General features: G+C 48.9%; 1 protein-coding gene across 1 annotated transcript in view; it reads left to right on the plus strand.

The window, feature by feature from the left end:
* Positions 1-23,167, plus strand: part of CCDC92 (coiled-coil domain containing 92) — a 32,117-nt gene extending 8,950 nt beyond the window's left edge. The window contains exons 2-4 of the mRNA XM_012663433.1: positions 16,321-16,467; positions 17,011-17,052; positions 21,822-23,167. Of these exons, the coding sequence (XP_012518887.1) occupies positions 16,338-16,467; positions 17,011-17,052; positions 21,822-22,594 (945 nt within the window). The 5' untranslated portion in view covers positions 16,321-16,337 and the 3' untranslated portion in view covers positions 22,595-23,167. The remainder of the gene's footprint in view (positions 1-16,320; positions 16,468-17,010; positions 17,053-21,821) is intronic.
* The last annotated feature ends 910 nt before the right edge of the window (positions 23,168-24,077 follow it).

The following is a 24,077-nucleotide window of genomic DNA, read 5'->3' on the forward strand; positions in this document are numbered from 1 at the left end:
AACTTCGTAATTTGCACAAATATATTGGAGAACTTAAAGTAATTAGTGTTGAGCTGGTAAATCTTAAAGTGGTTTTCTACTTGGAAAAAGTCTCTTCCAAAAAAAAAAAAAAACAATATATGTTGATGGTGGCGTAAGCAGGTTAGGGTCAGATTGCAGAAGCAGACGGTTCCTCACCAAGACCCACCTGAAGGTTGCTCTTGCCGCTCTGCCAGATTGCGTTTGTCTCAGCACAGTCACCGTCTTCCTCTCTCCTTACTCCCCGTTCTGGTCAGCCGAGTGGATCATGGCACCAGCCGTTGATTTAAACAGGCAGCCTCACACTATATTTGAATAAAGAATTTGTCAGCATTGACAGTTATTTTAGTATTCTGTAAGGAGAAATTCCAAGCTTCTCCAGCTAACCAGAAAACCCTAAAAGTTTGTGTATCTTCAAAAAGATGTCACATCAAATTATATTGTTAAGCCAATAAATTATCAAGTAAGGCAACGAATTTAGAAAGCAAACTTCTAGAAGTTAAAGGTTATATTTTAAAGGATTTGGCAACAATCTCTAAAGCCCAGATATCTTAAAATGTTTGGTAATAACAAAAAATTGTATATTTTTACACTCATTTCCACACCGAGTAGCAGAGTATGCTTGTAGTTCTTTAATAGAACTAGGTTCTTAACCAAGAATAGTGTCTGCTTTTCTGCAGCTTTAGGAGAGAAAAAACATTTTCTCTTATTCTGAGGGTTTCTTCACACGCAGCATTCTCAAAAGTAAGCACTGGCATTCCGTTAGCACTAAGCACAAGAGTAGACCTGAGCAGCTCACAACTTAAAACATAGAGAAAGAAAAGGGCAGAAGGGAACTTTTAACAACTGGAATGTGGGATGAGCAGTGTCCTATCTTTGCAGAATTTGCACTTTTACATCTTAGTGGGTTGCAACATTTCATCTTCATTAACGAACAGCAATATAGTGTGTAGATGCACGAGCCTCAGAGTCAGACTGGTTTGGGATGGTCCCAGCCCTACCTACTATGAGCTGTGACTTCGAGGAAGGCATTGAACCCCTCTAAGCCTGTTTGCTGATGTGTAGAATGAGGATAATAATATCTACTCCTTTGCGCGTTTATAACCTATGGCGTGTGGCACGTAGGCACTCAGCAAAAGGTGGCTCCGTGCTGACGCTTTCTCCCTCAAGATGAAGGCTGTGCTGCTACTGCAGGTACCTTCTACTTCGTCCTGTATCTTCGCTGCCAGACCAAGTTCCCTTAAGTAGGAATTTTGCCTGTCTTGGGTAAAAACTCAGCTTTTCCCCATTTCCAGTCTCTTCCATCTCAACTTTTCTGAGTAGCTTTCAATATGCAACTTAAATCTGACACTAGCTTTTCTATCTAACCTTGTTTTCTACCACTCCCCAGAGTGTTCTTTCCACGTCAGATAGCTTAATGGTCTCACTGTTACTTCTAAAAGTTCGTTCCTATTTACCTCACCAGAAATGCTTCCTCCTATCCAAACTGCCCATCCTTTAAGTCTCAGCTTAGTTCCACCCTCTTCAGAATAAAACTTTCTCACTCCAGTCCTTCTTCACTCAACATTCACTAGGCACCTCCATGTGCCTGGCATCGTGTAAGGTACCAGGAATGCCGTCATGATTGGGACGTGGCTCCTGCAGTGCAGGGGTTTCCACAGCCTGGTACAGGAGACGGGCAGGTAAACAGCTGCAGGTGCGGCGATGGGCAGACCTCACGGACGGCCCTCCCCCGCTCCTGTCCTCGGTGTATATCTCATGAGGATTTAATTGTATATTGTTTTCTTTGTACTTTAGTGGCTGAGTCTCATATCCCCAAATAAATTGTAAGCATAGGACTAAGTACACAGTGAGCACTTTAGAAACATATGCTGGCTTGATCTTTAGCCTCTAGATGCATATTTAACGGGAGGACTGATTGCCCAGCCTATTGTATAATACTAAGCCTTGTAAACTTCAAAAAACAAATTAAAAAACAAAATCAATTATGATGTTAAGCTCCTGGTGATTCGACTGCTTTGCAGTTCATGGAACAGTGCATTTTCTAATTTGGCAACTCTAAAATGAAAATAATTTTCCTTTGAGTCAAGCAAAGTTAGCTTTATGGGAGACTCACTGCCTTGTCCTCATTTTTCTCATTTTGTCACAGACCAGGGAAAGCATCATCAAAGCTCAGCACAAGCATCTCCTGAGTTTCTGAGCTTCTTAGTGCCACCGAAAAGTTCATAAAGCATGACCTGAGCCCTCAGTTTACCCGTGGCACAGCTACGTCTCAGGGCTGATGCTGTACCACGGTGTCAGCACCAACAGTTTACATGGTTGGCTCATTAACAGAAAAACGTTTTCTGGGGGTCAGTAAGCTACACCAAATAAGATTCCTACAAAAGGTCCTAAACAAGGCCATATTTTCCTTTCCACCAAAAAGAAACTTTGTTTAACTCTTGCATGGCTTGGTAATTTTTTAGTCTTTTTGTTTGAGAGCTTTCCCACTACCTCCAGTGCCCCAAAGGCATGCATATAAACTAGCTGTCCGTCCCTCTGCCACGTCCTCACACCAGTAAGAAAAATCTTTCCACGTGCTCTCATGCTCACCAACACAAAACATAGTCCAGTACCTAATGAGGGGCATGCATTGAGTGGGATCACTAATTTTCAACTACTGTAGCAAACCCTTTCTTAAAGGGCCAGCTCCGGTTATTAGAGACATTCCTTACTCCAGGTGCTGGGGATATAGCGGGCAACAAGACAGAAAAGTGCTTTTTCTCTTAAGAGTTTACATGCTAGTAAGGTAAGAAAGATAAATGACCTAGTTTTAGATAGTGATAAATGCTATGAAGACATAAAATGGCCTAGTATGATGATAATGGCCGTTAAAATTGTTAAATTATGATCTGCAGTGCAAAGTGAAAACAGGCCACAGCAGATTCTGTAATGGTTTATCTGAGAGCAAATGAAACCTGTTTGTGTGACTCTCCATATTGAAGTAATAACAATAGCAAACACACAGTTCTAGGCATGGTTCTAAATGGTTTAGATCTGTACGCCCAATACGGTAGACACCAGCCACATGGGAATAGTTAAATTTTAATTAATCCAAATAAAAATAAATAAAATGAAAAACTCAGTTTCTCAGACACATGAGCCACATACATTTCAAGTGTTCAATAGGTACATATGGCTAGTAGCTATATTATTGGACCACAGAGAATAGAATACTTCCACCATCACAGAAAGTTCTATTGGATAGCCTCTCTTTAGATTAAACTCAGTCTTCACAACACCTAATGAGGTAGGTACTAATTTCTCATTTTGTGGATAAGGAAAATGAGGCACAGGGAGTTAATATTTAACTTCCCCAAGGTGGTTTAGTTAATAAGTGGCAGAGCTAGGATTCAAACCACGGCAGTCTGGATCCAGAGTCTGGGGTTAATCTCTACCCTGTTATGTCACTGTAGCAGCTCATGGATTGAGTACATCTCATCTGTACCGTCCACTTTCAACTGAACTACAACCGATGGCGAACCTTGCTTACCCCTTAGTAAAATCTTGTCATTGAATGCTTTAAGATTCAGCTAAAAGAATTTCTGAGTAAAGGATCAGATCTTTTCTGACAAAAGAAAATGTAGGCCTATGTTAGCATAGTTTCTCCCTCCTTAAAAAGGGAAGAGGGATCCACAAATTGCCAGGAAAATACCAAGTTTATGTCTAATCTCAATAAGGCGAATTACCTAAGCTTTCTATGCCTCAGTTTCCCCACATGTAAGGTTGGGGAAACAAAAGGTCCCTGTCTCATGGAGCATGTGAAGATCTAAGGAGTTATGGCCTGGAAGCCTCAGCACGGGACCTAGCACACAGTGAACACTGACAGGCGGCAACTACTGTCACCGTCAGCAGCAGCATTGCCACTGCACTCTTAAATGGCCACGCTTGGACTGAACATTCCAGAATGCACAGAAAACACCAGAACCGACCATTTCTCTCTGAGGGAAGGCAGCTCATCCTTACCTGCATGGGAACTTCAGGTTCCAAACACTGCAGGTTTTGAATTGGAGAACACTTCAGGGAGGCACACGGCCAGGAAGGTGGCAGCCTCTGGAAACGGGTTAGCCCATGTGCACTCGTTAGTGTTTGTAGGTTTAGGCAAGTGTCTTCACTCCTCCGAGCCTCGGTTCTTTAAAAAATGGGTATCATCCTACCTATCTGGCGTGATTGTTTCACAAAGTGAGTGATTTCTATGAGCCTGGCACAAGGACACTTGGTAAATAGTAGCCATAATTACTATTTGTACTAATGCTTTTCAGCTTTTCATGATTAAAACATGCCTTTGAGTATTTTCTACCCAGAGGCTGTGTTAGGACGGAATTGTCAAAAACAATCGCTGTTACCACGCTTCACAGTGCAGTGATCACACCCTTGAGAAGCAGGGCAGCGCCAGCAGGAAGGCCTTGTGGGTCGTGTGTGTAGCAACTTAGCAACTGCGTCATTGGCATCGAAGCTGCTTCCTACTCTCCCTCGACCAGCAAGGACAATGGCTACAACATGTGACCTAAGGTGACCATCCTGCGTATTCTGAAAACTAGGAGGAAATAGAAATCGCCCAGGCTCCTGCCTGACCAATAGGCATCATCATAGTTGGATCAACTAGAAGCAGCTGAAACATCAACCTCAGAATTTTTACTTCAAATGGGAAATATGGGCCCTCTAAAGCAAAATTGCTGAGTCCCAAAAATGTGGATACAGTGGGTGCTTATTAATAAAAGTATCTAAATAAAAGTGGGCCCTGAAAGAGTGTGTCACTAAGCAAGGATTATAATTAATCCCATTGTGGGAGCATGAGGGCAAATAGAAGAAGAAAACAAAGACAGTTGTACAAATGGGAAAATGTGACAAAAGTGCAAATGAAAAATAGTGACCTTTAACAGGTGAAGCATGGTAAGAATAAGAAAGTACTGGATTGCATCCCAGCCTTTGAAAAATCCTAATGAGTGCTTTGCTTTCCCCAGTTCCTCCTGCTCTCCTCCCACAGGTGATATGTCATCTATGAAATACAGCCGTCCTGCCTCCCATTTTGCTCTCCTTTACTGGTTTTCATTTATTTCTACTGGTTAGTATACTAATGGCTCGTTGATCTAAGATGATCCAGATTGGCTGCAGAGACAAGCCTTAAAATAACACACGGAACCTGTGTACCTGGTGTCATTCTCACACTGACAGCTGTGTCTGGACCTTAGAGTTGCTGGTGTGTTTTAAAGGACAGACGTTCTTAATGGATAGATGTTTTATGGGGAGTGTTTCTCCTTTCCTGGAACTTAATGCACGACCTACTAAAGAACTAGAATATATGATTCTGGGAGTTCTCTTGTTCCCTGACATAATAAAGAATGATTGTGAGAAGAAAGAACTTTATGGGAGCCAGTCTGAAATGCCTTCAGTAAATGTGCCTCACTTACTCTACACTCACAGGAAGGTTACGGAAACTTTTAAAGAATTGAACATCCATGTTGGGGCTGGCAGATTGCTAGATGGAAAGGCAAGGGTCAGACAGCCATAAATGGACATGCTAAAGCCATCAAAAAAAAGGTTCTAGGACGTGAAGACCTAGGGAAATGGTAAATGCCATCTTAAAAAATTATTTATCTTCTTTTAAAAATAGTGGTACTTAAGCTATGTTACCCCAAAGAAATAAATGCCCAATAAAAATAAATATTATTGGTCACCAAAAGGTATGTAACGGCTAAATGCCTGGTCATGGTGACTTGACTTACTGAATTGACTGTTATTGGACTGTTTTAGTAATGTTCAAGATCTCTAATGCCCTGCGTGTTTAAACTCTTGTGAAGTAATCAGTGTGGACCCATTTTGTAGACAGGCAAGTCAGAGGAGTTATTTTTGCTTGATCACATAGCCAAATTCTTATGCTGGCCAAGATGACATGGCTGGGACCAGGCAGAGCTTTTTCTACTATATCACAAGGACAAAGTCTCTTTTCTCTATAGGTGACAGTCATCTTCTCAGATGCCCAGTTTAGCAAAATATGCTTTATTATAGCTAATGAAACAATTGCCTCTTTTGCTTTTTGTAAGTAATAAAGGGAAAGTATGGCTAAATTAAAGTATATAGAGTTTCAGTTAATGAATAACTTTCTTTCTTTAAAACCTATACCATAATTAGGCAGACCCACAAAATGGATAAAAGAAGCCATATCAGTTAAGTCAGCTGAAATGGTTCATCTGTTTGGCAGACCATATAGAGATTTTTAAAGCAAGCGAACATGTCTTCTTGGCCTGGGAGCTGCAGTTTGGATTTTGATGATCAAGCGCTAAGATTTAAGAAATACCTCTTTTTTCATTAGTGTGAAAAGACAGTTTGGCATTTGGGGTCACTGTATCTTTTAGTTATCAACCAGTAGACAATTAAAATCTGTAGTAATCACAATCAGACGTGGAAATAGAAACACTAATTAGATAGGAACTGCTTATTTTCCTTTCCATTAAAAGAAAATGTCACTACTATTTGGTAAGTTGTGAGATATTTATGTCCTTAAATTGTTGGCTCAGGATCATTTTGGTAAATGACAAGCTTGTTAGAAGTTCACACGTGGCATTTCTATTCAGTTGCAAATGTTTCCAGCTCTAGCCCATGAAACAAGGCCATTTGGGTGATGGGCAAAGGGCAGTCTTGCTGGGGGCTGCCCAGAAAGGGCGGGAGGAGGATGCAGGCAGAGCAGTGCCACCACAGCCCCACCTGGCACTTGGCCACCTCCTCCTCTAGAAGCAACTGCTCTCTGAGGCTCTCTTTGAAATAGAAAGTGCTGAGCTAACTCTACACGCACATGCCCATGCCTGAGTAGCAACCCCTCCTGGTTCTGAGGGTCAGGAGATGGGGTGCTGGTGGCCCCACATCCTGGGGTAGGGTCTTCCACAGGGTGCCAGCATCCCGGCTATTACTAACCCAATCTTCCATGAGGCCCAGGGCACTCCTGGAAGTTACCATAGGAGACCGTGGGAACTCATGCATTTGCCTACCTTGGTCTGCACAGCCCACTTAGAGACACCCTTAAGCAAACTGAAATACTAACTTGCTTTCTTGAGACAGCTTCACACAGAGGGGCCAAGGCCTTATCGGTGTACAGACACGTGACATGGTTTTTAAATAGAAGCCAAATAGAAACTCCTACAGTAGGAGATAATCAGAGTGCGGAGAAACCCGGTTAATAAATCCGTCATGTAGGCCTCCGGTGACTGCAGACTTCCCAGACAGGACGCGTATCCTATTTCCATGTCTAATTGCCGATCTCTCTAATCACATCTATTATAACTTTAATGTTAGGCTGTACGTTCTTTCAGAAGGAAATGGCTGTCGGTGTCTAAAGAATTGTCGATGGGCCTTGTATTTTATGATGGATAATGTCAGAGGAGGAATGTATAATGCGTGGGGGGGAGGTACCTAAGAGTTCATCATTGTCATTTTCTACATATCTTGGGGACACTAAATTGTTGCTTTTGTAAAAATTGCCTTCCCATTAATTCTTCTTGGTGCCTATAAACGAGTCGCAATTCTGGCAATCCATGATAACCTTGGAATAATAATATTAAAACATTTGATACTACTTTGTTACTCGATAATTAGTGATTATCTTTGTTACAAGAAATTGCTTTATAATTTTTTCTAACTATAAAGTAATATGTGTTCATCATTAAAGAAGCTTTAGGTTGTACCAATAGAATTTTTAAGAATTAAAAATCACCTGCAGTCTACCATGTAGAGATAAATGCTTTTAACATTTTGGTATATATCCTTCTAGATTTTTCCTCTACTTACATATACAAAAATGTGATGATATGCATGTAGCTTTTAACATGCTTTTTTTAAACTTAACCTGTCATAGACATATTCCCTTGTCAATAACTATCCGTTATTTTTAATTATTGCATAGTTTAGATGTGCCATGCTCACCCCTTATTGACATTCAGATTATTTTGTGTGGTGGTTACCTTGCAAAATACAAGACTTTTTTTTTTTTGTTTCCACTAGAGTTTTCCTTTTAGCTTTTAGAAACTAACCTATTAAAAGAAGATGTCTGCTGCCTACCCAGAGAATAGGGGACCCTACAAAACATCTCTATCCAAAGTTCTCACATTTGGATGAGTCCAAATTTAGTTCATCTACCACCTTATTACAATAATGCGACATACTCTAAATGTTTTATCTGAGAAATCTCATTTTATCCTCCCAGTCACTACATCTTGTAGGTACTATGATTGTTTCTCTTGTTAAAGGAGAGAAAGGTGAGGACTTAGGTTGCAGCTGAATGTGGCCAAGTCAGAACTGGAACCCAAGACTCTCTGACTCCCAGGCTAAGCTCTTAACCACACCCATTTTTATTAGGTTTTAAAAAAACCCAATTCTTTAAGAATAATTAATAAGCAAGATTTTTTGTCTCTCTAAAAAATAATTGCACCTTTGCCGTCAACATTCTTTGTTCCCGTTTTGTAATGGTGTCCACTGTTTTTACCAAAATACTCCTGGAGTCATTGTTGAATCCTTACCCTTCCTTGAAATGATGTCCTTTTTCTGGCTGCCCTATCTCCTTGGGATTTTCACATCACTTACTAGTTGAGTTTCTTAAACACATGTACAAGTAGGAATAGTAGGGTCCTACAGCGCAAAACAGTTTATTTATCCAGGGTATTGTGAATTCAGAGTAACATCAGTGTTCGTTTTTAGAGATGATAACGTTCCTTTCTTAAAAGCAGGGACTTTGGATCGAGAGTGGATGGCCTAATTAGTCTTGGACCTTTTTTTAGCCTCTTGTAGAGTACTATAGATTGTTTCAAAGGAAGAAGTAGGTTTTACTGTCCCTCAGGGCGCCTGCTCTGCCTACCTCTCTTCATTTGCTTCCCTGAGTGGCTCCTTTCCAGTGAAAATGGAGGATAAAGGCCACCAGAAAATGCTTCTATTTGCTTTTAGGTTTTCCTTTTTGAAAATAACTGGACTTTCTTTGCTAGCTCATTTCCATACTTAGATGATGCTCAGGAAATACCCTAGTAGGACTAAGTAAACAACTTGGAGGTATATTTATCGAACTGTTGGCCAATACTTACATAAAAATAATATAGCTAACATGTGCCGAGCACTTACTGTATGGCAGACAGCATACCTGCTTGCATTTAGCATGTAAAGCAACCCTATGAGTCCGGTATCACAATGATTTAGGCGACAAGATAGGATTCAGATTTAACCTCAAACACAGTCTAACTCTTCAAGTGTCTGTACCCCGTTCTCTTTATCTCATTGTGCTAAGCAAACCTTCTTTGGGCCTTGATTTCTTAATTTTGAAACAAAAGGGTTGTTGGATGGCTGCTTTTGCAGGTTTCTTCACTCTCAACATTTTCTGAGTCCACGAATCTACTTAGAAAATACCACGTCCCTGCTAGGGATCATTTTATTCTCCTCTTACATTTAATCACTACAATTGCTGCCTTTGTTCCCTGGCCAGCCTTCATTTTCTCGATGGCAGTGCGTAAGCTGTAGGACACCAGAGCGTACAGAAAGTTCCTCCGAAAAAGCCCTCAGAGGTCCTTGTGCACAACGCTGGGCTGCTGCGCTCTGTTGAGGGCCAGGCGGCGGGGTCCGGCAGGCCTCTGCGAACGCACACGGAGAGGGCGGCAGGGCTCGGCTTCCTCCCCTCGGCCGGGGCAGGAGAGGACCGAATGTGAATGGGTTATAACTTATTCATGACTAGAATCTGAAATAGCTTGTTATAACTAATTCACAGCTACCACCTGAGTACTGGTGTGCTATTTTTTCAGATTCTAAAATTATTACCCTGTTTCCACAGGCTTTGTGTTCAGCTAAAAGATAGGTTTGCTTTTGGTTGCTCAGAAACAAAGACATTTCCCAGTATTAAATGGTGAGACCCTTTACTTCCAAAGACATTCCATTTCTTTTAGTCTAAGAAATGTAGTTTACAGATACTTTAAAATACTACTTCTGACATGTCGAGAAATTATGGGATGAAGTCATGTCCAAATCAATGCTGCTGCAGTGCTTTTTGATTAACGCAATGTAATTCTGGTTTAGCTCTCCACTCAGTACCATTATGAGGTGTATAAAATTATCTGAAGCACGCACGTAATGCTGAGTTCAGATGTGCGGGAAGGATGGGAGTTAATTAGGCCGGGGGGCAGGAGGTGGTTTGCCAAGAGTGTTCCAGACAAGGGAACAAGATGTGCAAAGGCCCTGTGTTGGAGGGGTGTGGCCAGGGTCCAGAGGACACCAGTGTTAGTGAGCACAGAGCGGGGAGGGGAGGCCAGGCTGACCTGGCAGGGCCTCTAGGGCTGTGGGCTTGGTCCCAAGAGCATCGGAGGAAGGTAGATATGTGCGCACAGGAGAGACAAGAAAGGAAAAGGTGTATTTTGAAGAGGGGAAAAGATAGGTCTGGCTTTGGCTCCTCCCCACAGTAGCATCAGAGCGGCTGGCAGCCGGTGGCCGAGCTGAGTGCTGCTTTTTCCCAGAACAGCCTTGTTGCTGACTCAGCCCCCAGAGGGCTCCTGTCAGCCTGGCCTTGGAGAGGAAGAGTGTGAGTGTGGCCCTGGCCCTGGGGCAGGGCATCTGTGGGGATCCCGGGAGTCAGGACACACATGCTACAGGGTGGGATACCTAGTTCTTTGTTCCTGAGCTAGTCTTGCTGCTTCGTAAGGGCACTGGCTAGGCCCAGAGTGCCTCACCCTCACCCAGCTTCCTGGAAAACTTTGCCAGTGCTACAGGCGAGACTCGGTAGCAAGTCTGTTTGCTGTATTGGGTGGTCCGCAGTGCCTTGTGATTCTCTAACGCGTAGTCTAGACGGCCAGTGGAGCCGGCCTCCACACGAGCAGCACTGTTCCGAGGCCGGCACGTGGCCTGTGCCGTGCTGGAGGCACGCTGCCTTCCCTCCCGTGGACTGTTGGTCTTTCCCCTGCAGTTTCGGAGTATCAGAGATTTGATGTGCACACCTTGGAAAGCATCTGAGTTTCCACAGGAAATTAAATCTGCCCCAGGCCTCAAGATGGTCACCCACAGAGCCTGAGAGCCGGGAGAAGCTGCGAGGCTCAGATGCATTCCTTGGTTTGTGTTCTCTCTTCAGTAGGACATTTTCCTCTCTTCCCTCAGAGACATTGTGAGAGCCAACGACCTAGGTGACAGGAAAGCGCTTTGTGCTCATGCACGTTGAGATGGTCCAAACACAGAATTATCATGTTGTCGTTTACACATAACGATGCCCTGAAAGAGAGGCAGGGACAGCACTTTTGGATTGGGATGAGAATAAGACTGAAGCCATTGTCCTCATGCTGCCAGAGAGCAGGCCCAGTGAGGTCGGGGCCCTTCCTCTCTCCCCGCCCCTCCTGTAAAACGCAGTGTCACCAGGAAATGGCAGCCGTGTTCCGCTCCACTCCAGGAAGCTGTCTTGGCCAGGTCTTCAGAGCCTACCTCTGCGGAATTTGGAAGGGAAAGCCTTGTTCGAATGTTAATTTTCTGAACTTGTAAACAGTAAAGTAACAGAAATTTAACACCTAGTGAATTTACCACAGGAAAAAATGTATATGTGGCTTAACCTTTGAGTCATAATCAAGGTAACTGAGGCAGCAGGCTAAGTGCCCATGTGCATTGCTTCTGCCAGAGTTCTTTGGGGACAAAAACTAGCAGAGCTGTGCATATTCACCAGTGTGGGCCTGGCCCTCTGGCTGCTGCTGTGGCGGGCCCTGGACATGATAATCACTTGGAACGCCATTCTGTGCAGCTGAGGGCAGCGTCTCCAAGGGGAGAAGAGGACCAGTGTCCAGGCTGTGCTGCCTTTGGTTGAGCAAATAACTGTAAAATTGCTGATGGCTCCCAGCAACTCTTAGAAACAAAATTGGATTGCCTCAAGACAAAAGGCTGCAGCACAGAGAGCCCACAATTTGTAGTATGTGTCCTCTTGACACAGAAGGTACAGTGTTTTGCAAGACGGGCTCTGTGAGTGTCGCCCTCCATTACTGTTGACACGCAACTCGGATGGGGTGAAAGCCTTTGCTCCGCAGCGTGCGTCATTCATGAGCGGCAGACGCCCTGCATTCCTGCTTTCATCCGTCACGCTGACCCTTTTAGGGTCGGTCATGAGTGCTCCTGCGTGTCTCTGATTCCTGGAGTGTCTTAGATACTGCTGAATTAGGCCTCTCGGGACCAAGTCCGTTCTTCTTCGGAATTATCTGTATCTCTCTGCGGTGTCATCTTGGCCTAAACAGGATGCTTCCGTAGCTTCGTTCACATCAGACTGCTGGAAGGATTAAATCATCGGGGTGATTACATGCAGCAGCAGCTAAGGATAAAAATTGAAGACATCACTGTCTTTCAAACTGCAGCACTCTTTTGCCCTCAGAAAGCCAGTGATATTGTTATCCTTTTGGGCTGATTAGAAAATAATTTAGTAATTTGGATGCCATTTGGAGATGTGATTCGTTTCCTTGGCCCCAGGAGGACCTGTCTTGTTCAGGTGTGCCCTAACAACTGTAGAGTGCCCTGCACAGATGGCATCTCCACGTTGGAGCCTTTTAAGTCAGCACTGAGTAAGGAAGAAGGGGAGATGGACAGTGAATGTCACCAGGTGGACGATCCTTGTCCTCCAGCGGTCAGGACTCCCAGTGGTGTCACGGAGCTCGCTTGCGCACTGGGCACATTATGTAATCACACTCTCCCCGCTCCCTGCGTTTCTCATCCGTACCGTGTGCCCCTGATGATGGGAGCGTCAAGGACACATTTTTATTTCTGTAGGCAGCACGGTGCATTCGTGGAATAGAGTAGTTACGATTCAAAGTTGCGGGTTTACCAAGGCAGTTAGAGTACGCATACTCCTTTAAATCACATTTAAATGTTATAAATGAAATTTAATTCCACACTAGTACTGGGATGGGGTAGCCACTAAGGTTACATATCTGCTCCCCGTGGTAGACCGTGGAAGCGATTTATTTCCACGTGCAGGCACACTTCATCCTGTGCTGTCAGGGCTGGGGGAAATTGTTTTGAAGTTTTAGGATATTTTAGCATACCACGTTTTCTTTGAGCAAGGCATGCCTGTAAATTAAGCGCCTAAGTAGGAAGCCCATGGAAGCAAAGGCTCTTCAGCCCTGGAAGGTCTCATGTCCTCTGGCGTCACTGAGAGACTGACACCTGGGCTCGTTCGTTTAGCGAGTGCTTGCCGTGGCCTCTTGCGTGCCAGGCGCTGTGCTGGGGCGGGGGCAGCGGTGGGCAAGCCTGTGGTCTGTGAGCAGGCAGGGATGGACTCACACTTAGAGACCCTCACACAAAGGCAGTTAGCGAAAACTGGGGACAGGGCATGACACGTCGCGTGCCGTGGGCCTGCAGAGCCTTGCCTAGTCTGGGGGGCCAGAGATTCTGGGAGGAAGCGAACTTACGCTGAGATGCAAAAGGTAAACAGAAAGGTGGGCGGCGGAAGAGAGGGGCCGAGAAGGGTGTTCTGGGCAGAGGAGGGGCCATGAGAGGCCACCAAGTGGGAAGAGCACGGCCCATTGGGGCACTTGGAGCAAGGCTGGTGCTGTGGGGGGATCCTGGGGGTGGGAGAAGGACCAGCGGGGGTGGCAGGACCAGTCTCAGGGTTGGGCGAACCTGCTCGATTCTCAGAGGAGTGGCAACTGTTGAATGTTTTTAAGCAGTCTTGAATTTCTGTTTTAATCTGTGTGGAGAATGGAACGGAGCAGGCGGGAGAGGGCAGAGAGGGAGGTTAATCTGCAGTGTTTCGGGTGATGGTGGCCTTGGGGAAAGTGAATGGATTTGAGAACCAGTCGTGAAGATGGAGCCCTGGGAAACCTCGATGGATTGGAGACAAGTGGTGGGCGATTCTGGGGTCAGGTGACTCCCAGGTGCGTGGACGATTCTGGGATCAAGTGACTCCCAGGTGCGTGGACGATTCTGGGGTCAGGTGACTCCCAGGTGCGCACCTGGGGAGAGCGCTGGAGAGGGGCTGAGGCGCCAGGCCTGTCCTCCTAGACCCACTAAGTTCTGGATCAAATTTAAATTGTTGTTTCTCTTCAATGGCAAGCCCCTAAAACATGGGCTCTGCATTTCCCACTAACCAACAGAATCTCGGATTTGAGCCCATCCTTTACAGTATCGGCTCACATCTCCTCTTGGTTCCACTTCCAAGGCCCTTTAGATCTCAGGACCAGCGTTCCAGGTGAGAGGTGGACCCGACGCCAGAGTGACACAGGGCTACTGAGTGGCAGTGCAGCGCAGTCGTGCCCCGAAAGCTCAGGCAGCACGCTGGGTTCGTCCTTCCTTTGGCGCGAGGCTGTTCAGCTTCCAAGCATTGCGGTTTGCGAGGGAAGGGCAAGGTCAGAGGGGCTCGAGCCTTCCACGGCTAACACACAGCTCACTCGCGAACTTGCCTCGGCCGCAGTTGGCTCCTTTGTTCAGGCCATGCGCTGAGCAGACAGGACAGGGATCTCAGGCCTGGGGGGCTCCATGTAGAAACTATTTAATAGCATCCGGCCCCGCGGCCTGTACAGGGAGTCTGCGGTTACAGCAGAGAGACGATTTCAGGCAGAAACTTCTTTTCTGGCTCCTGCCCGAAGGGCCTGCGGGATGGGAACTGAGCTCCGGCGTCATCGCCAGCCGGGCATCCAGGTGAGCTGCAGGTCAGAATCAGCCCTTTGTTGCGTGGAAACGGGCCCAGCAAGGGCCCAGCAAGGGCGCCGCGGGTCTGTGAGCAGCCCCCGCCGCTGGGTTCTGAGTCTGCTTCCAGTCTGCAGGCTGCTCCGGAATGACCATTCTCACAGCCGCGGCTTCACACACAACAGCACTAATTTCCCTTTGGCAGATTCCTAGACATTAAATTGCTAATTGAGAGAGACGTCAATTCTGAGGCTTCTGACAGGCTTTGCAGAATTCTGCCTGTGGCGGCGTACACCAGTGAACGCTCCCACCAAAAACTGAATGGTTTCCCGGTAGTCACTGCTTTCTCTTGTCCCTTTTGCCCCTGACCGAAATGTCCTCTTTAGGGTGTGACATTTTTCACTCCCCTTCTCGAGCTTTGTCTCATTTTACTTCCTTCTTTGAGGCTCCCCTCGCACCCTGTGGCCTCTCCTGAGCAGACCTTGCGAAATGTTCTCCTGTGAATGACAGTGTGTCCCGAGTTCCAGTTTCGAAGTGTCTCTAGCTCCAGAGCTGGTGTGCAGATACGTCACTGGCCTCACGAATAACGAGGAATCAGTATCGCTGGAAGTGGTGACAGCCTGGGTGTGTCACTGTCTCCAAAATCATCCCATCGTGCCATGCTACAAATGTGCCGCACGTGGTGTTTCTCTAGGGAGGGTTCTCGGGCATAGATTAGAGAAACTGGACTCTGAGGCTTTGGATTGACAAGAATAATTTGTAAACAGATAGTGCACATTTCATCCTTGGTATTTTTCGGCGCTGTGCAAGGCATCTTGAATTACTCGGGTAGCTTTTCCAGGACGACTGACTGACTCCCCATATTTCTCGGGTTACAGTAAAGGCAGAGCACCCAAGGCCCTGCCTGAGCGTTGGGTGCCGGAAGCCAGGGCGGGCTGTGGGAGGGAAGGGATCGGGGACGGGTCCTAGGCTCCTGAAGCCACCACGTGGCCCCGTAACACGTGCTCCCGGGGGGTTCCCAGGAAGGATTGGGGCTCCTCTGCGCCCTGTGACGCATGGGGGCTTCCCCTGCCCCGTTCGCACTCTGGCCTGCTCCAGACACTTCAGCGGAGGCCTGCAGCCGATTCCCAGGGGCCGGGTTTTCCTGCGAGGAAGCAGTCAGGGCCTCCTTTGTCAGGGGAATCTTTCAGGAGTAGTTTTGGTCAGAGTCTGTTGAGTTCAGGTGGCGTATGGCGAGGAGAGGATTTGGAATCGGGGGCCCCGGATTTGAACCTCTGCTCCATACTTACTGGCTGTGTGACCCCCCCAGCCTCATCCAGCTCTTAACCTGTTTCCTCATGAGCAAGTGAAGTGACTTTGGACCCTGTACTGGACATAGCTCGCTCGTGTGCCAGGCGCGGTACTAACGCACACAATAAGGTGCTCAGGAAGCAGAGGCTTCTGTCTCTGCACTTGGGCCTCACTGCGGTGACAGGAATGTAGACCCCCAAGGTCCCTGCACTCCAGGCTCCATTGGTTTCCTTCTCTCTCCTGGAGGAGTGCAGCCATCTGCATCCAGAGCCCAGGAGGGCAGGCGGAGGGCAGCTCCCTCTTCCAGCTGACCACCCTGGGACCCTCGTTGTCAGGGACAGCAACCAGGGTCTGTGTTTCCCACAGGTCACCTGGATGTCAGCATGGCAGCCACAAACCTGGAGAACCAGTTGCACAGTGCACAGAAGAACCTCTTGTTCCTTCAGCGGGAGCACGCCAGCACACTCAAGGGGCTGCACGCCGAGATCCGGCGACTGCAGCAACACTGCACAGGTATCCTGGGGCAGGGGCCAGGGCCGCAGACAGACGGACAGCTGTGGCACAGCAGAGCCCGTCATCGGGACACAGTGGCTGGATGAGAAGCCGGCCAGGCCAGCTCTCGCCAGCTCCTCATCCTCACAGGCGTCCGCATGAATTACCGCATAATGGGGACGCACTGAGCCGGAGCCTTTTCTTGGCATACTGAGGACGTAAAGGGTTGAAATACAATGGTTAGAATTTACGATGCAGTTTGGAAAGGATAACCAAGGTGTAGTGTATAGAGCAAGTTGCTCGCTGATTTTGGATTGTTGGGATGTGTGTTTTGGGGGAAAGGAGATAGGGGTTCTTGGGGGAAAGGAGGGTCCCCTCTTGACCATAGTAAGGACAGTGGCCGCTGATATCTTCTGCTGTTCTCATGCTTGCTTCTGAGCTGCCAAACCCTGCCCTGTCTGGGCACCACTTGCTACCTAATCATGGGAATCAGTTCTGCATTCTCAGAGCTGATGGTTTTGAAATGTACCGTAACAGAACTAATGTATAAAATTTCCTTTTTAGATTTGACGTATGAACTGACAGTCAAAAGTTCCGAACAGACAGGTAAGAACTCCTCCCCAAAAGTTAATAACAGTATCGTTTCCTTTTGTGGTTTGTGTTGGCACCATTTGTTTTCACTAGTTACACACTTAGGAGAAAACACACTTGATATGAAGAGTTCCTATGTGGCAAGAGCTGGCTAAGGAAAGATGAGAAGGATGTTTGGACCCCTCAGTGTTAGAAGTGGTTATCAGTGGGCAGGGGGATGAGAGATTTTATTTTCTTTGATTGATACATGTCTTTACAATGTCTGTTATATGCTTTTCTGGATTTTCTGACTTCTCTACAATGAATATGTGCTTCTTGTGTGATCAGGACGTAAAAATAGATGTGAGTTAAACCCAAAAGGTGGAAAAGGAGCGGCAGTGCTAGGCAGAACACCCCCTTCCCAGCCCCCGTCCCCTATAGCTTAGCAAGGGGCCTGGTGAGAGCAGGTGCTCTCTAAACACCGGCTGGGTGAGTGACACACAACTAGATGCCCCCAGAGGATCAGTGACCATCTTTCTCTGGACTGCAGTCCCAGAAATACTTCCCCCAACCAGAATCCTCTAGAACATCAGGGAACCACAAAGGGTGTTAGGCTGACGGCAGCTGGGGCTAAAGAGACAGAAACCTGGGCCTTCCCAGGGTCCCCTGTGCCTGCTGCAAACAGCGGGCTCCCCAGAGCAGGGTGGAGAGGCAGAGAACGCAGAGTCCGCATTTGGGGCCAGATGCGTCTTTCTAAATCGGCTTCCCAAGGGCAGTTATTATTCATGAGAGTGTCCAAGTCCTTGTGAGAGACACGGACTATTTCCGGAGTCTCGGGATATTACTGAGCCCCGAGTTTTCCATTTGCGTTCCTCAGATTACAGTCCCCTAAGTGCTCCTTTCAGGAGCCAACACATCTTTTTGTCTGTGTATGGGAGAGAAGGCACAGTCAGACTTCTCAGGCCTTGGGACAGGAGTCCCCATGTAGAGGAGAAAGACCACCAGGGTCCTGTCTCGCAGTCCCTGAGGCCAGCACTGGGCCTCCAGGAATTCAGGAGGAGATTTCAACCTGGAGTCGTGGGCCCCAGCCTCCACCCCTGCCAAAACCAAAGCCTCCAAAGGAGCTGTCCTTCATGGAAACCAGGTGTCCTCACTGCCGTCCCTCTCGGCCCAGGCTAATCTGCAAAGTACAGTTCCTGCCCTTTGGCTTCTCCAGTTGAGGTTCTCAACCCTGAGTCCCAAGGCCACCCGCCCACTTGGTGCGGTCCCCTCATCAGCAACAGGGTCCTGGAGGTAGCAGTTTGCAGGGTGCGTCTCGGTGCCGAGGTGGCGAAAGCTTCTCGGGCGGTTCTGGTGGGGCGCCAGCCCTCCCCAGTGGTGAAAATCATCGCTTTACATTGCTGTGCCCCAAGCTTGCCCAATCTTAAGAAGCTGTAGGATACAGGTTAAAAGTACAGACTCCTGGATTCCAAAAGTCTGGGAGAGGGCCTGGGAATCTCTATGTTTAAGAAGTGCTGTAGGCCAGATGCAGTGGCTCACTCCTATAATCCCAGCACTTTGGGAGGCCGAGATGGGAGGATTGCTTGAGGCCAGGAGTTCAAGATCACCCTGAGCAACATAGCGAGACCCTGTCTCTATAAAAGACTAAAAAATTAGCTGGGTATGGTGGTACACGCCTGTAGTCCCAGCTCCTCAGGAGGCTGAGGCAGGAGGAGGATCACTTGAGCCCAGGAGTTTGAGGCTACCATGAGCTGTGATCACACCACTGCACCCCAGCCTGGGCAACAGAACGAGACCCCATCTCTCAGAAGAAAAAGGCTGCAGTGATGTAGTGCTCAGGCAGGCTGGGAAATACCACTTTCAGTAACAAAGAGCAGTTGCTGCCATCAGCTCAGTGTTCGTGCAGCTTAATGGGGAGAGAATGGAATTTCTAGAAAGGGTGTGTGTGTAGAGGAAGAGGTGGAGTGGAGCTTCCTATGAAAAGTGGAAAATTGGCAAAACAGGAGGTGCTGATTTGCAGGAAGGACAGTCACCAGAGAGCTCTCCAGAGTCTGGGGACAGAAGAGCACTAGCTCCTTGGCCCAGGAGCACCCACTGAGTTGGGGCCAAGCATCAGTCCAGAGGCAGGGCCACCCTAGGGGGAGAAGGCACAGCTAGGATGGTAAGGGACAGCCAAAAGAACACCCACTACTCGACAGTCTCTGCTCTGACTGGGAGCAGCTGTGTGCTCTTGGCAAGTTCTTTAACATCTCTGAACCTGTGTCATCTGACAGCCCACAAATGCTAGTCCCGCCTGACCACCAGGGCCTTCTGCCTTCACGCACTGCCCCTCATCCACCCTTCAGACACGCGCCAAGCCCAGGGAGAGCCTTGTTCTCAAGTGTTCCAGATGTCTGTCAGCCCGTACAGCACTGCCTGGAGGGAGAGAAAGCCCAGATCTTCACGTCTGGCTGGGCATGTGGTCGAAGGACTGAGGTTGCAGACCCTCCTCCACCTGAGCGAGGGTCCTATGTCAGACTCAGGCCATTGCCCCATGGGGGCAGGGGAAGGGCAGTGGGCACCGAGCCTGAGCTGGTGTGCCCCAGTCAGCATTTCTGCTTGCAGGGGCCAGCCCTGGTGGCCGGGCTCCTGGGTCTCACCGGTGGATTTACAGTCCTGTATTTGTCACTCTTTTTACCTCTGAAACTGTTCTAGAATACATTTTTTTTTTTTTTTGAGACAGAGTCTGGCTCTGTTGCCGAGGTTAGAGTGCCGTGGTGTCAGCCTAGCTCACGGCAACCTCAAACTCCTGGGCTCAAGTGATCCTCCTGCCTCAGCCTCCCGAGTAGCTGGGACTACAGGCATGCTATATATGTTTTTAGTTGTCCAGATAATTTCTTTCTATTTTTAGTAGAGATGGGGTCTCACTCTTGCTGAGGGTGGTCTTGAACTCCTGACCTCGAGTGGTCCTGCCACCTCCCAGAGTGCTAGGATTACAGGCATGAGCCACTGCGCCCAGCGTAGAATGCATTTTTGTTTTGTGGGGAAAAAAAGCCTTATGAAAAATAGTTTTGCAAACATCCTTTCCAGGGAGGTCATTTGCCGACATTAAGCACACACACACACATAGACGTGGTTTTTAGAAATACAAACGGTTACTAACTTGCAATGGTTCACCTTCTGATTTCTCGACATTATGGGGTGATAGGTATTCAGTATGCTCCTTGACTTACGATGGGGCCATGTCCGGATAAACCCCTCGTCAGTTGAGAATGTCGACAATACACTTTTCACTTGATGATATCTAGCTTACGTGGGATGTATTGTGACATAACCCCATTGTGAGTCGAGGAGCACCTGTGCAAGGTCGCCTACGGCGAGCTTGCCCCTGCACGCGCCCTGCCCGAAACAAGTGTGGTCAGCTGTAGGGCCTTGAGAAGCTCCAGGTCTGGCTGACAGAATGTGTCACAGAAGCTGCAGCTCAGGCAGTGGGAAATGCCAGGAGAGACAGACAGAGGCTCTGAAGGACGTCCAGCACAGACCCTGGGGTGGTGAGTGTTGTCCAAGGAGATTGGACACATCTGGAGTTAGATCAGGGACAGAAGTTACAGTAAAGACACAGAACAAGAGGGCAGGCATGGGCGGCGGGGGTGCTTGCTGTTCGTGTGGGAGCAGGTACCATGGGACACACTGAGGAACTGGAGGCCATCGGGCAGTTCAGATGTTGTCAGACGGCGAGGAGCCATTTGTGAACAGGGGAGGAGAACATTTAGAGGGTGACCAAGCTGGTTAACTGCTAGATGGCGTGGAGGGAAGACCAGAGGGGCTAGAGCACGGCCAGGAAGCAGGCGCAGGGATGAGTCTGCCGAGAGCTGACAGGCACAAGCAGAGTAGGGGAGGGGAGGGCTAGAGGTGGCCGTGGAACGTCTGGATTCTGTCTGGCTGGGAAGATGGAGACGTGGGAAGGGGAGCGGCTGTCTAGATTTGAGGGACATGTCTGGCATCACTGGGAGAACTGGAGCTCAGGAGACACTGACTCGGGAGTGGACGCAAGGTGAGTTCCAGATCAGCAAGGAAGAGTCTAGAAAGGACTTCCTGGGGGTCCTGAAAAGAATTTGGCATGCATGGGATTAAAACAAAAAGTGTGGATGAGTTTCCTAGTAGTGCTCACAGGGGGCCAGGTGAGGAGGACGGCCAAGCAGGGTGGTGGCACCAGGTCCAGAGCCAAGGGTGCTAGGTGCAGCCAGCAGGTGAGAGGCGCAGGCAGCTGGGGACAAGGCCTGCAGGTCACTGCAGCAGCAGAGGTCGGGGGGGCGAGGGCAGGCACACAGGGACGACAACAGCCCTGGTGTCAGGGTGGGCGCAGGGACAGGGACGCCTCACTGCACAGGAGCAAGAGAGGACGAGAGGCAGAGAGAGGAGACCAGAGGCAAGGGAAGGGCAATAGCCTGACCTTGCTTCTCCTCTCAGCTGCAGAGTTTTATGCTCTAGACGTGGAGAATCCTTTTTACCTTTGAGTTTCAAAACAGTGCTTTGAATGTAGCAGGCATTTAGTAAACACCACCTGAGCAGACACAGGGATTCGGTGCCAGTTCAATCCTAAGTATTTGGTGAGGTCTAACCCTCTGAGATTGTAAAAACGCTGAAGTTCAAGCAGTTACCAGACATTGTCTCATGCAATAAGCCAGAGCTGTGAGCGCAGAAACGGGCCTGGCCATCCCCCGCCCTCGGAGGCCCTGGCCCTTGCCCCTCGCCTGCCCCCGGGCCTCACAGTGCCGCCTCAGTCTGGCGGGTCCTTCACTTGCTGCCTTGGCTGCTTCTTGTAGGCGATGGGTGTTCCAGAAGCAGTGAGCTGCAGAAGAGGTGTGAGGAGCTGGAAGCGCAGCTGAAGGCCAAGGAGGAGGAGAACACGGAGCTGCTGCGGGAGCTGGAGCAGAAGAACGCGATGATCGCGGTGCTGGAGAACACCCTGCGCGAGCGGGAGCGCAAGTACCTGGAGGAGCTGAAGGTCAAGAGCCACAAGCTGAGCCTGCTGTCGGGCGAGCTGGAGCAGCGCGCGGGCACCATCGCCTACCTGACGGCGCAGCTGCACGCCACCAAGAAGAAGCTCATGAGCTCCAGCGGGACCTCGGACGCCAGCCCATCGGGGAGCCCCGTGCTGGCCAGCTACAAGCCGGCACCCCCCAGAGACAAGCTGCCCGAGACGCCGCGCCGCCGCATGAAGAAGAGCCTGTCGGCGCCCCTGCACCCGGAATTCGAAGAGGTCTACCGATTCGGGGCCGAGAGCCGGAAGCTACTCCTGCGGGAACCGGTGGACGCCATGCCCGACCCCACCCCGTTCCTGCTGGCCAGGGAGTCGGCCGAGGTCCACCTCAAAGAGCGGCCTCTCGTCATCCCGCCCATCGCCTCTGAGCGCAGCACCGGCGAGCAGCACAGCCCGGCCCGCGACAAGCAGCACAAGGCCCACGTGGGGGTGGCCCACCGCATCCACCACGTGGCCCCGCCGCAGGCGCAGCCCGAGGTGGAGACGCTGGCGGTCGACCAGGTGAACGGGGGCAAGGCGGCGAGGAAGCAGCCGGGCACGGACAGAACTGTGTGAGCCGCCGGCGCCCGCTGTCCACGCACTGTGAGCACTACTAGGAAACTCATCCACATTTTTGTTTTAATCCCGTGCATGCCAAATTCTTTTCAGACCTGTCCACCGATTCTCCTCCGCCTGCCCTCCGAGTCCCTGCTGCAGAAGACGTATTTACCATCTGCCGTGGCCAAACACCTGCGTGCCGGTCGCTTGCTTCTAACCCACTCTGTGTAAGTGAAGCGCTTGCGCACAGAGCGCAGGCCTCAGGCCGCGCCACTACGCGACGTTCGTGACATCAGATAGCCTCACGCCAAATTGCAAAGTCTGAGCAACACATACCAACCTTGACCTTCCCCCTGGGCTCCAGGGCAGCCTGTGCGAAGCAGCCCCTGCTCCCTCCTGGAGACCCTGTAACCTCCCCACAGACCTTTCCCAGGGCGGCACCGATCACCGAGCAGCTGTGTGTATAGCTCAAGGAACTAAATAAGATGACGTTACTCCTCATAGCACCGCAACCTGAATGTGTGTTCATATTTTTTTGTTAGGTTTATCCAAAATGTTTAAGATCCCAACAAACTTTATTTTCTAAACCTGCCTTCTTTCTGTTTTTTTGTGTCTTTTATTAAACCACCTGAGGGAGGGCTGGAAGGAGATTGTGGGAGGGGGAGAAATAGCAGGTCCCCAGCAGTAGCTGCCACCTCCTCACTGTCCAGAGCTAGTCCTTGGGACATTCTGTCCTCAGCCCAGCCACTCCTTGCCTCCGGCCAGCCTCATGGTACACAGAGGGAAGGGGTGTCCAGTGGCCACCGGTTCCAAGTCTGTGCCCAACCCCACACAAACTCAGGCAGGCTGGGCTCAGGAGCTCGTGCAGGAATGAAACCCAAGCTCAACAGCCACACTGGTACCCTGGCAGGTCAGAGCCAAAGGATCTGGGGCCAGAGATTTCTGGAATGGAAAGAAGCGACTGCAGGTGAGTCTGGCCACTTCTGCTCTGTGCCACCATCAGGCCAGCCTGCCACCAGCTGGGGGGGCGGGGCTCTGCCTGAAATCCCACCCCCAGCGGCCTCCACCTTTTGAGTGGACAGCTCTTGCCAAAAAGGAGCATCTGCTGACACAGACCTGGGTTGTCAAACACCCCTTCGGAGGTTTACGTTAGGACTCTTACTCGGGCCAGTGGCGCGCCAGGCACTTCTGCTTAATCAAGTGTTTCCTCTGAGAACGAAAAGAAAACACCACATCTTGAAATGCTCTCTAGTATTTAGTTTTTGAATCTACAGAATCCTAAAAAAAAAAAAAAAAAGTTAAAAAAAAACCATTTGGGTTAATTTGTATGGAAAGAGTTAAATAACTGATTTCCAATGTAAGGAAGATCGTTGTCAATCCCCTCCTGCCCCTTGAGAGGCCACAAGAAACAACAGCAGACATGACCGTCCTCCTCTTGTCCCCAGAGCATCCACCACCAGCCAGACTCGGGATTCGGCGTCCAGTTTCCTTTGCCCGGCGG

This window comes from Propithecus coquereli, unplaced genomic scaffold (assembly GCF_000956105.1).
Source record: "Propithecus coquereli isolate 6110/MARCELLA unplaced genomic scaffold, Pcoq_1.0 Scaffold81, whole genome shotgun sequence".
NCBI lineage: Eukaryota > Metazoa > Chordata > Mammalia > Primates > Indriidae > Propithecus > Propithecus coquereli.